This window comes from Adiantum capillus-veneris, chromosome 20 (assembly GCF_014529385.1).
Source record: "Adiantum capillus-veneris isolate H3 chromosome 20, ASM1452938v2, whole genome shotgun sequence".
Taxonomy (NCBI): Eukaryota; Viridiplantae; Streptophyta; class Polypodiopsida; order Polypodiales; family Pteridaceae; genus Adiantum; species Adiantum capillus-veneris.
In genome coordinates, this window is record NC_140950.1 from 102,172,455 (window position 1) to 102,186,385 (window position 13,931).

Consider the following 13,931-nt stretch of genomic DNA (forward strand, 5'->3'; position numbering starts at 1 on the left):
GCAGTGTCTTGATTTTGGATTGAAGAGAGTCATTGTAAAAGGGGATGTGTTGCTAGTCATGAATCAATTGATTGGTTTGTGTAATGTTAAGAAAGAAAATTTAAAGAAGTGGTTTTGTGGAATCAAGAAGATTTTGCATGAGTTTGAGAAGATATAGTAGTTTAAGCATGTTCCTCATGAGCAGAATAAAGAAGATGATGAATTGGCTAGGGATGCCTTGGTAGCTCCTTTCAAGGCCAAGGAAGCCTTGTATACAGGAAGGGAATCATTGCAAGATGTAGACATATTTCTTGCTAAAGGAAAATGTCTAGAGGGCATGTCAAAGGTTCGACGTAAGAGAATAGTTGCAAAAGCAAGAAACTACACACTGGTAGGTGAGGATCTTATGCTTTATGGCAAGGATAGCATTTTCAGGAGAGTGTCGTACAAAGAAGAGATAGGCATGATTTTGGAACACTGCCATGAAGAAACAGGCCATCAAGGCAAGCATCAAATTTTCTTTCGTATTTCAAAAGCAGGTTATTGTTGGCCCTCTATGAGAGATTCTTATTTTTGGTGCAAGTCATGCCATGAATGCCAAGTGTTTGAAAATTGAAAGCTTTTGGATGAGCCTCAAAAATCTTTAATGTCTTTTGATGCATTTGCAAAATGGGGCGTGGATGTTGTAGGTCCAATGCCAAGAACCAACAATGGAAAAAGATATATCCTTGTGGCTGTGGACTATTTGACAAAATGGGTGGAGGCAAGAGTGGTAAAAAATGTAACAGCAGGAAGAGTAACCTCTTTCTTGTATGAACAGGTCTGTTGCAGGTTTCGAGCTCCTATGGTTATTATTTCTGATTGTGGACTAGGTTTTAGGGGAAACTTGTGGCTGCTCTTATGGAGAAATTGAAAATTCAACATAGGCATTCTTCTCCTTACTACCCACAATGCAATGGGCTGTTTGAAAATTGCAATGGTCAAATTGTGAAGATCCTTTCAAAGTATGCTAGAGAGCATCCTAAAGAGAGTGACTTGGACTTGGAAAAGTGTTTGTGAACTTATAGGACAATGTATAGAGTGTCAACACAGTTTACACCATATGAGCTTGTTTATGGGAAGGAAGCTCTTATGCCCATATAGGTGCAATTGGATGCCTTGAAGTTGCTTTGCAGAATGCGAAGTTCGGATAATGAAAAGCTGTAGGAAAGAATTCGAGTTGTTACGAATGAATAGAGAGAAAGCCAATGATTATTATCTTCAACAAGCAGAGACAAGGATGGAGAAAATGAATAAGAGGCTATCAGAAAAGGAGATTAAAGAGGGAGATCTAGTGATGAAGTATGACTCTTGTTTGGATTTTACTTTTCAAAAGAAGTTGAGGGACAAATGGTTGGGTCCATACAGAGTGAAGCATGTATTTCCTAATGGCACATATGAGTTGAAAAATTTGTAAGGGACACGTTTTCGCTATAGAATAAATGGTTATAAATTGAAGAGGTGGTGACAATAAAAAAGTATCAATACAACATTGCAGGTCAGTAAAGCACTTCAATTGATGCCATACTATATATGTCCTCGTTTCTTCCATACTCTTCAAAGATTTGAGCTAATACTTGAAGAGTAGAGTTAGTAGATGCAAGTGATAACAGGTGCAAGTGATGGCATTGTTGCTGGAGGCATATGTTAATGCAACCAATCATGTCTGTATTCTCTATTACTTGATGCGCTTAACTTTGTGTGCTGCCATAAACATAATAATATTTCTAAAATATATGTCTCTCTTAAAAACTCAAGTAACTCTCAAAAAAAATTATCCCTATATTCTCTATTAACATAATTACATTTTCAAAATATATATGCCTCTCAAGCAATGCCGTTGTTGGCAAGTTAATCATCTACTTCAATAATAGATGCTTAAAGCCAATCTGCATATGTCGTGTTATGTTCTAAAGCATCGCCCACCAAGCAAGACTAGTCTTGAGGGTCGCCTTGAAGAACACAAGCTAAATTGGAGGATTTTTGTGTAAAAAGTTACTCTAAACACCTTTAGATTGTCAATGCTTTCTTCTTTTTTAGTGGTTTCTATAAATTTCTTTGGTGAACACTGCTTGAAACGTCTTTTCTCGTACACATTAACTCAATTTGATTCTGCCAAACCCAGCCGGGAATTAGAAGCAATCATTTCAAAGGATATGATAAACTTTTATTTATGGCCCTCAATGAGCATACATCGATACCCTACTACAAATTGCGAGCACCAAGGCAGAGATGCAATACAATTAGCTAGAGTTAATTAGATACAACGGAGGCTAGCTGGACATGATTGGATTGTGCTGTGGAGAAGACGTAGAAGTCATGGAGGTCGGAGGATTCGCGTGTGAAAGTGGTGATAGCATCGCTGGTGTAGCTGCTGACACCAACGCTAGAGTTGCTCATAATGTTGTAGAGAGCGCAGCGTGCATTTAAAAGAAGAGGGCAGATAACTAAGGCATCCTCGTCTTGCACCAACTGAAAGGTGGCGGCGCTGGCGGAGTCCGCCACCTCAACAAGAATGTAGTCAGTACTGCCCATGAACCAGCTCAAATACCAGCCGGTTGCCACATTCTGAATCATCAGATTTTGCCCCTGCGCCACGGTGGTCACATTTGTCGACGAATCCCCGCCGTAGATGAGCTTGTAGGTCGCCGGCGAGGATGACAGCACCACGAAGGCTCCTGTAGCGGAGGATAACTGGGAGGGCGCCAGCCCTTGCTTATCACCCAAGACGGTAAATAAGGACGCCGACACGAACGTGAACTCCTCGTCATACCGTGCTGGGTTGTTGCAGTAGGACCAGTAAGGGTACACCAGGGCTTCGCTGGGGCAAATAGAGGCCATGACCACCTTTCCGCCCGAGCTCAGCGCAGCTACCACTAGCAACGATAATGCTGCAACCATCGCGATCCTCTCTCTGGGCGCCATGCAAAACATCAAAAGTAGGTTATCATCCACAAAGAATCAACCTCTCTCTCTCTCTCTCTCTCTCTCTCTCTCTCTCTACCTGAAGGAGCACATCACAGCCATAGTTGTTATATTACTTCAAAGCAAGCTCAATGCAAAGTGCAACGCAGGTGCCCCTATTTTATAGTAGGACGCGGTAGAGCTCCGTAAGCTGCATGACGATTCACACGATTGACACTAACATTACATAGCCCTGGCGAAAAGGTGGGAAGCTCCAAAGTTTCAGTAATTGTTGCGTCACTTCCTTGCACGATTGATCCAGGAGTCCAGGGACCAGGACCAGCTTTTGTGAATCTGTCCTACACCCGCGATCTAGAATCAGAGTATCAGGGGTAATTTTTTGAAGGCTTCGACGCCCTTCTAAGTTCGGAGGCCCTTTTACCCTTCGGTGAAGGGCAAAAATAATTTTACCCTTCAAAGAGAAGGATAGAATATTGAAAAATCTTGCCTAATCTCTGCGACGTGGCAGGGGGAGTCCCGCTTACCGACAACCATACCGACGGGGTTCTCTTTTGCAGTCTTTGCGCTGCGCAGAGTACACATGTGGCTCGGAGCCTCGGTGACCGTAGATGTTCAGCTGGGAGCATCATCATTCATTTCAGCGACACAGTACTCTTTTGCAGCCTTTGCACTGCGCAGAGTACACATGCGAGTCACTAGTAAAAAGTGTGCACACAACTTCAAGACTTCAAGTGTTCGGGAAAAATCATTTTTCCAAAATTACTTTCCTTCAATGTTTCAAGAGGGAATTTTAAAAACTTACTTTGTTTTTTGGGGTTTTTACACTATTTTTCTCTATTTCGGGACAGACTTCTCCTTTTTTCCTTGTCCTCAACCAGCATTATTCAAATTGAAAACGGCACGATATTAAGCTGAGACACATTTTTTCCGAACACTACACACAAGACATGGCACATCCGCATGAGTGTGGTTGAACTCCAACCTACTTAGATTATCAACAAACACCCGTCCCATTTTCCAACTCTGTAGATTTTGGTAGACTTGGAAAACCTCGTCTTCTTTTGAAAGTGCAACTCAATTCACACAGCAGTGTCCACGTATATCGAGCCAAGACATTCGATGACTGCTATGGGTTCTACCCCCACCCATGTGAAACTGCTCTTACAATAGGTCCTTCCTTAGGTGCCCGGGGTGGCCTCATGTGTATATAACTCACACGGACATGAGAGAAGATGGGATCCAGGGTGGGATTATTGAGCCTGTAGATCTCGAGCATACTCGGGCCCTCCTTGCCCCCCCCCCTCCCATCTTAGAGGATTGAACCCACAACCAAGGGGATGAGAGCAATGTGCCTTAACACATCGCACATGCACATCGCTTGTGGAGTATAGACGTCTTGCTTGAGTTTTGACGTGAAAATGTATTGGGATGGGGAAAGTAAGCTTAGGTACTAAAGTATCCGAGCTTACTTTCGCGACAACATCTACAATGTCCAATTAATGTCGGTGCCCTAAATTAATTGGAGCCTTTTATCTTATCTCTCATGCACGTGTGATATATAGCTGAGGCGAGGTTGGGGATAATGCCCCCCACACGGATTTTGCAGGGGGACGTAATTGCAGTAGAAGCCTTGGTTTGATTGATGTGACTTGATTTCTCTCACACATACACGAATATTATGTTTGGGTAATATGTGACTATTCCAATTGCACCTTTTTGAGATGTAGTTATTGGAGGGAAGGGGGTTAACTCCAAATAATTATCCCTTTCTCGTGTGACCCTCTTCTTATATACCTCCCACACGCGACAAGGTAATTGTAAAATGAAATTCATAATTATTGATGTAATAGTGTCTCTTACACAATATACACACAAGCATTGGGAGGCAATATGGGAAAATGTAAATGGATACTATGAGGTGCAAATTTCTTTCGCCTCAAATTTCCTAGCAATTGCAAGGATTTTTCTTATTGTAACAGAAATGTCCATATTGAAGATGATTGTTGGGAACGTCAATACTACAAGAACACAATGTTACCACTTAACAACCACGCTCATCTAGAGATTCTTCTTCTTGTTGTTGTCATTATTATGGACGATCAGATAATCCCACTTATATGTGCTTTAAGCGTCTTTTCAATACAGATTGTAATAGAGCATATGCTGATGTTCTTTATCTTGTTGATGATACGACTTGTCAAGTAAAGGGTATTAGAGATTTATATATAAGTACTTTATCTTCTTTCACTCAAGTTTTGCAAGGGGTGCTACATGTTTCAGATCTTCTACGTAATCTTCTTTTAGTCACTTGACTCGTTGATCTTGATTTGTTTGTTGGTTTTGATCATACCAAATGTCATATGGAGAAATATGGACAAACTATTGAGACTGTTTCTTGAAACAGTAATATGTTTAAACTCCCTCTCAATGACACTATAGCAAATGTTGTCACTGCTCCTGATGATCATGATTGCAGGGTATGGAATCACCACTTTGTTCATGTTGACTTCTCAAAACTCATTGATCTTCATCTTCTTGATCTTGTACATGCCAAGCTCATTCCCCTAGATGCAAATCTGTGAGTTTTTTGCTCTTGGAAAACACAATCCCAAGCCCTTTTCTGCCTAAAAAATAGTAATTCTCATGATATAATGGATCTTGTTTATACTAATATGTATAGATTGCTACCTTCATCGAAATCACAATATCATTATTTCGTTACGTTTGTACAAAACAGTATTGTTGAACGAAAGAACTACACTACTCTCAATGTTGTAAGGTGTATAGTGATTCCTTCTTAGTTATAATCTCGTGTCTTCTAGGATAAAGCTACTTTGACGATAATATTTGTTTCGAATCATCTTCCTACTACTGCTTCTTCTGGTGAGATACCCATCATACACTACAAGAGGCTATTCATATTAGCGATGCTCACACAGCGACGCTCAAAAAAAAAATTCCCGATGTCGCTATGAGCGTCGCTATGGGCGTCGCAAATTTACTTGTAAATTTCTCATAGCGACGCTATGAGCGTCGCTCATAGCGACGCCGGCTGGGCTAAAAAAATAACAGAGAGCGCCCAAAAACTCAGATCTCAGATCTGAGTTTTTCGGCGCCCTCAAGCAAGCAGCAGGTAACGCTCTCCCTCTCTCTCTCTCTCTCTCTCTCTCTCTCTCTTCTCCACACACACACACACACACGCACACACACACGAGGAGAGGAAGGAGAGCCAGGTATGCTCCTTCCCTCTCCTCACTCTCATGTTCCCTTCCCCTCTTTCTCTCTCCCTCTCTCTCTCTCTCTCTCTCTCACACACACACACACACACACACATAGTGTTTTTGAGAGAGAGAGAGAGAGAGAAAGAGTACAAACATAAACAAAAACGTACACACACATACATAAACAAAGAATGCACACACACATTGAGAGAGGAAAAGAGAGAGAGAGAGAGAGAGAGAGCATGCATAAACAAAAAACGCACACATTGAGAGAGGAAAAGAGAGAGAGAGAGAGAACATGCATAAACAAAAAACGCACACATTGAGAGAGGAAAAGAGAGAGAAAACATGCATAAACAAAAAAATGCACACACATTGAGAGAGAAACTAATTTAACGTCGTAGGAAACTAATTAAAATTAAAAGACCTAAAGATCTAGCCGATGAGGAGTTGAACTCAAGACCTATTATTCAAGAGGGAAATGGCATAACCAATCTATCATACTTGGCATGGGTGATAGAAAGGTTATACCATTTATCTCTTTTTATTGGCACACATATCCACACACGCGCACACACACAAGAAGAAGAGAGTTATAACGTCGTAGGAAACTATCCTAAAAGACGTTAAAGATTAGGTTAGATGTAGACTTACGTTAAATTAGATTTAGGTTTATTTAAGTTAAATTAGATTAGATTTAGGTTTATTTTTAGTTAGATTTACGTTTATTTACGCTAGATTTAGATTTACGTTATATTAGATTAGATTTAGGTCTCCATAGACTGCGATGCCTGCATGAAGCGGGTGAAGAAAGCCCTCGATGGAATATAGGGTATTGCTGCCTTCACTCATGGTGGGCTCCGTCGATCCAAAAGTACTGGTGAAATGTCTTCAGAAGATAGGGAAGAAGGTGGATCTTCAGGGCGGCAAGAGTCACTACATCCCCGACAATGACCATATTCTAGACAACCTCTAGTCATTCAACAGCAACTTCAAAGTTAGTAACAAGAGAAAGAACTGTCCAAAGGGCCGATTGCTGTCGTCAGATGTGGATGGAGATGAGGCAGCGTCACCGCCGGAAGTTAACTCTCACATCTTTAGTGATGAGAATGCCAACTCTTGCCGAGTTATGTGAAAAATTATGTGTTAAATCAGTTTTAAGGTTCTTATAATCCCTGTTAGTTTAGTTCTTTGTTTTTAATATAGCATAATTTACGTTAGATTTAGATTTATGTTATATTACATTAGACTTAGGTTTACCCACACACACACACACACACACACACACACACACACACACACACACACACACACACACACATACATACACACACAAAAGAAGAAGAGAGTTTTAACATCGTAGGAAACTATGCCAAAAGATGTTAAAGATTAGGTTAGATGTAAACTTACGTTAAATTAGATTTAGGTTTATTTTTAGTTAGATTTACATTTATTTAGATTTACGCTTATTTACGTTAGATCGAGTCCACGCAAGAATTACTTACGGTTTAGGGTTTAGAGTTAGACGAACAGTGAAAAGATCTACTGTGAAAAGATGTTAAGCTGCTGTGAAGTGCTACAGCTAGAGAAGAGGCAAAGGGGTTTTGTCCACTACATGCAGTATCATGTAGACGTGGGTCTGTAGATTTCTTGTACCCACAAATATAGGTATTGACCAATAAAGACGAGATTATAACCCGGTGGTTCTGATCTTCGTGCACCTCTAGACCGAGGTGTGCGGGGATTGGACATGACTAGAGAATGTGAGGTAGAGAGAGAGAGAGAGAGAGAGAGAGAGAGAGAGAGAGAGAGAAGACGAAGAATGCCAATAGAATATTAAATTTGTTGTCCAAGTTATAAAATTTTTATCCTCATTATGAGTAGTGACGAGGATGTGGGACCGTCCAACCGAAACACCTATCTCTCAACGAGGGTCTTATGTCCTTGTAATCAATGCAAGCATACTGTGCGACGGACAAGACGTGTTTCTTTGCAGCACGTTCGCAAATTTGGCGAGTTCGATCCATCTATTATAGATCGAGTTGTTGCCAATTATAACTCGTCGGACTCTGACGCTGGCCAACAAGCAGCAATCTTGCAACCCAATAGACATGTTCGCAGGCGCTTTGGTTAAGCAGCATATGTGAGGCCAGAAGATGTAGCCTCTGACAGCTCGGGGGATGATCATGCAGAGCACATTCCCAACGAGGCAATGTTTGAGCCCGAGATTGATGAAATGATCGAGACGATCATGGATTCAGAAAGGCTTATCTATGATGATATGAAAAGTGAAGCCGATACACCATTGTATAATGGAGCACGTATGTCTAGATTGAAAGCACTCCTGGTTCTTCTCAACATGCAGGCAAAGTTTGGATGGAGTGACACTAGCGTCACAGTGCTTTTCAGGTGATCTATTACAATTATTTTACTTTAATAAAACTCTAAATGTATAATGATCTGATAGATTTTTACACGACTGTATCGTATTTTTATGTTGTGTAGATTGCTTAAAGGGCACATACTACCAGCTGACAATGTGATGCCGGATTCTCGAGATGAAGCAAGAAAGATTTTGCGAAACTTGGGAATGGATTACAATTCTATCCACGCTTGTCCTAATGACTGCATTCTTTTCAGAGGGGAATACATAGACATGGAGAAGTGTCCGAAATGTGATTCCGAAAGATATCGAGTAGATCTCCACGGGACAAAAATTCCACAAAAGGTTTTGCGACATTTTCCTCTACTTCCTCGCATCAAGCATTTCTTCGAATGTAAGTCCATGGCCGCCCTAGCATCATGGCATGAGGAGAATAAATCTTCGGATGGTGTGCTACGAATTCCTGCAGATTGCGCAGCCTGGAAACATTTTAGATGGAACATGGTCGGATTTTGCCAGGGAAGCTCGAAATTTGCGCTTAGGCCTGGCTATGGATGGCGTAAATCCATTTGGCCCGTTGTCATCGTCAACTACAACATTCCCCCGTGGTTGACTACGAAGAAGGGGCACCTATGGCTAAGCTTGATTGTGCCAGGGCGATATAAAGTGGAGAATATGGATGTGTATCTTCGTCCACTATTGGAACAATTGTGGATTGGCATAGAGGTGGTGGATATTGTTGAGAGAGAAGGAGAGAGCACAGAAGTAGAACCCCAAAGTGTGTAGAATACACACATGAGATGATGTATATATAGAGGGGACCTGGGTGCCATATATAGAGAAGCCATATATTGAGTAGCTTCACATATAGGCTCAACACCCCCGCTCAAATAAGGGTCCCTAACTGTGGATGAAAAAACCCTTGGGGGATCAAGGGAAAAACCCACAGCTCTATATACACCCACCGTTATATTATAAAAATCATTGAATATACAAATGTTTACGAGGAGCTACATCACTCCTTTTACAATGAATGTTTTATGAGGAGTTACATTACTCATATCCTATCAAATACAATAATGAATACAAAGGTTCAATAAAGAGGTGTAAAAGCTATCGATTAGCTTGTAATCAAAAGTGTCTCCGTGAATCTGCTGTGTAGCTTGTCATCAATATCGCATCACCAAACATGTCTTCATGTTGTCATCAATATGGCATCACCAAACATATCTTCATAAATCTTTTATTGTCACCAAGTTTGTCTTCATAAAATCAATTCTTTGATCAATCCTACATAGATCATAGACTCCAAAAAAAAACATGTCATGAAAATTATTAGCATTGTTAATGAAATAATTACGTTCACAATGCCATAAGAGATGGTTCGCGACGCCACTCTTTTGACCACATATATACGCATGACAACATATGGTACATAAAGTATAAACGTAAAAGTACAAAATGTGTGATTACGTGATACAAATGATATGTGTATATACTACATAAAACAACATTTATCAATGTAGTGATCAATGAATACCATCAAAGTATTAACAAAATATCATCATTATATCAATAAAAATGAATAAATGATCATGGTATCAACGAAAAGCATCATGATATCACCGAGAACAATCATTGTATCAACGAAACAACATCATGGCATCACCGAGAATAACCATGGTATCAATGAAACATCATCATGGCATCACCGAGAATAACCATGGTATCAACGAAACAACATTATGGTATCACCGAGAATAACCATGGTATCAACAAAACATCATCATGGTATCAACAAAAATCACCATGGAATCAACGAAATATCATCATGGAATCACCGAGAATAACCATGGTATCAACGAAATATCATCATGGCATCACCGAGAATAACCATGGTATCAATGAAACATCATCATGGCATCACCGAGAATAACCATGGTATCAACGAAACAACATCATGGTATCACCGAGAATAACCATGGTATCAACAAAACATCATCATGGTATCAACAAAAATCACCATGGAATCAACGAAATATCATTATGGAATCACCGAGAATAACCATGGTATCAACGAAATATCATCATGGCACCACCGAGAATAACCATGGTATCAATGACATATCATCATGGTATCAACGAAAATTACCATGACCAAAGTATTAACAAAACATCATCATGGTACCATCAAAATTACTATGGTATCAATGAGAAATTATCAATAAAACGACGTAAACTAGATCTCTAAAAGAATAATTATACGAGAATCAATGAACGAGTATATCATATAACAAAAGATCATGTACCAATAGTAGCTCGATAGAATTTGGACGATCATCAACGGCTTGACTGAATCGGAACGATGTGTAACTGGCTTCTGCAGCAAAGTTACGTCAGTAACAAATATATGATTGATGAAGAAAAATATGATTGAGAAGTTTTCAATTATGAGAAAAATCAAAAGCAAAAAGTAAAATTTTGATTTTCAAACATATTCGCAGTCCGAGACGATAACCCAAAATCGGTGCAGAATTTAGAGAAACTTTCTTCTGCAAAGTTATAGACCACATCGATTCCAATCCCCATCGCGGGTAGTTTCTTCTGCAAAGTTGTAGAACACATCGATTCCGGTCTCTAACGCAGGTAGTTTCTGCAAAATCGTTTTCAATAAGCAGAAAAATAAAAAACAAAAAGCGAAAATTGCTTTTCAGGTATGTACGCAGTCCGCGAACGATAACTCAAAATCGGTGCAAAATTTAAAAACACTTCCCTCTGCAAAGTTGTAGACCACAACGATTCCGGTCTCTATCGCGGGTTGTTTCTGCAAAATCGTTTTCAATTAGCAGAAAAATCAAAAACAAAAAGCGGAAGTTGCTTTTCAGGTATGTACGCAGTCCGTGAACGATAACTCAAAATCGGTGCAGAATTTGAAAAAACTTCCTTCTGCAAAGTTGTAGACCACATCGATTCCAATCTCCTCGCGAGTAGTTTCTGCAAAATCGTTTCCAATTAGCAGAAAAATCAAAAACAAAACGCGGAAGATGTTTTTCAGGTATGTACGCAGTCCGCGAACGATAACTCAAAATTGGTGCAGAATTTGAAGAAACTTCCTTCTGCAAAGTTGTAGACCACATCGATTCCGATCCCATTGGCGGGTAGTTTCTGCCAAAACGATTTTGATCAGGAGAAAAATCAAAAACAAAAACGTACTGCTCTGATACCATGTTGAGAGAGAAGGAGAGAGCACAGAAGTAGAACCCCAAAGTGTGTAGAATACACACATGAGATGATGTATATATAGAGGGGACCTGGGTGCCATATATAGAGAAGCCATATATTGAGTAGCTTCACATATAAGCTCAACAGATATGAGCCGACACACAGGACGACGGAATGCTTTGATCAGAGGCATTCTAATGTGGACCATGCATGACTATCCCGGGCTAACAGAATGCTCAGGTGATCTATTGACACTCCTCACTCAAACACTGTAAATCTTGTTTTTTCCCATTGTTGATCTATTATCATGTGTATACATGCAGGGCTTCAAACAAGCGGATATAGAGCATGTCTCACATGTGGACCTAGACTGAATGCACGTAGGGCACCCTCACTGAAGAAGCAAATCTACGAAGGTCATCAAGCGTATCGTCCAGAGAATCATGTGTTACGCGACGGCTTTTTGGGAAGAGAGCCACCAAGGATGTCTGCACAAGCATGGTTAGAGAAGAAGGAGATGTGCAATGACGGATTGCCTCCAGGGATAAAGAGACTATCTCTATGGTACGAGTTACCATACTGGCCCTGACTCTTGATCAATCACTTGCTCGATCCAATGCACATCTTCAAGAATGTGGGTAATCTACTATGGGACCATATGACCGGCAAGAAAGATGCTTTGGGAGCCAGAGTTGACCTTAGAAATGTGGATCGTATGCAGCAATATTGGCCGCAAACAGCGTCTGATGGATCAATAAAACTCCCTAAAGCACCATGGATTCATGAGCTTAAGATGGTTGCACAACCAATTGAAAAGCGTACAACAATGCGGTGACGAAGTGACTGAGGAAGAGTGGGAGTACTCTCGGGGTTGCGCGCACAAGGTAAGTTTGCAATGTATGACTAGCTAGTGACTTTATTTCTAAACGTTTGAACGGCCACTCATAATCTTTGTTCGTTGTAGTATAAGTCATACACAGCAGCATGGTGTAAAGGTCGACATTTTAGGGTGGAACGGATCGACAAAAAGCGTTTTACTCAAGATTGTGGAATCATGGCAAAATTTGAACAGTCTAGTCGACGACGTTCCTCTGATACAGATCCTGTGGTGGCGGAACTCACTTACTTCGGTACGCTACAAGAGATTTTGAGGATCGAGTACAGAGGATTTTTTGTCGACTTGTTCGACGTGCAATGGTTCAAGATAATCATGGAGGGTCGCAACGCTACTGTGCATAGAGGAGAGTCTGGTTTTCTTGAGGTGGATTCTACTAAGAAATGGATTGACCTAAGAGACACTTTTGTACTACCCGAGCATTGTGAACAAGTAAGTATGTAAATAGTTAACATCCCCCTTTTACAAGTTATGTGCTTGAAAGCTCTCATGTAAGTTATGTGGCTCTGGCAGGTAATATTTCATCCTACAAAGTCTACATCAAACTGGTGGTACGTCATAGAGGTAGCCTATCGTAGTGCAAGGACGTATGAAGGCTACCATGTGCCAATCACAACGGCATCAATGGAGGAGATCAGAGAAGATGCTCAATCAGAAGCCGCTGCGGTGGTGCCAGACGAGCATCAAGATGCTACTACTCTATATGGGGTGCATGCAGAGGAGCTACAAAATGAAACAGAGGATATGTGTTTAAAGGGAGAGCTCTATATAGATATAGGAAGTTATGCTGAGTTATGCGAGGATGAGAGAGAGATCTCTTAAAGCCACAAATATTGTATTTGAACAATTTTGCTCCATGTTGTAAAAGCTCTGGCTCTCTAAGTACCTTCCATGGTGTATAACGCTCTTTTCTACTCGCGCTCACATCTTTTGATTGAAAATTCTGAGTTTTCGAATTGCCTCTTCTATCACTCAATTCATTGCGTCATTGTATTTATATGTGTCATTACGTCATTGTATTTATATGTGTCATTACGTCATTGTATTTAATGGTCTTTGCATCATTGTCTACTCTATTCATTCAATATTAAGTTTAAATATTCATGTGTTTAATGCAGGTATGGATGATGAGGAGTTTCTTTCTTCTTTGTCACCGCAGCAGAGACAGTGGTACGTGGACCGTCATCACTCTGGCGCATCATCGCGCGTTCCTACTCCATCCGCATCTCCCTCTCTTTCGGACCATTCGGCGCGCTCCGAAGCTTCG

The 13,931-nt window shown here is 40.6% G+C and overlaps 1 protein-coding gene across 1 annotated transcript; it reads right to left on the reverse strand.

Annotated features, from left to right (window-relative positions):
- Positions 1-2,163: 2,163 nt before the first annotated feature.
- On the reverse strand, positions 2,164-3,174 carry LOC147433002 (uncharacterized). Its single transcript, XM_086491692.1, has 2 exons — positions 3,023-3,174; positions 2,164-2,932 (listed from the first exon to the last, which is right to left on the reverse strand). The coding sequence occupies exons 1-2, from the start codon at positions 3,043-3,045 to the stop codon at positions 2,272-2,274; spliced, it is 684 nt and encodes a 227-aa protein (XP_086347818.1). The 5' UTR covers positions 3,046-3,174; the 3' UTR covers positions 2,164-2,271.
- Between the last annotated feature and the right edge of the window lie 10,757 nt (positions 3,175-13,931).

Bases quoted from the DNA above. Each gene is read 5' to 3' on its own strand.
- LOC147433002 (XM_086491692.1), bottom strand. From the start codon at position 3,045: ATGGCTGTGATGTGCTCCTTCAG. The intron at 2,933-3,022 runs GTAGAGAGAGAG...CATGGCGCCCAG, and splicing joins GCTGTGATGTGCTCCTTCAG to AGAGAGGATCGCGATGGTTG.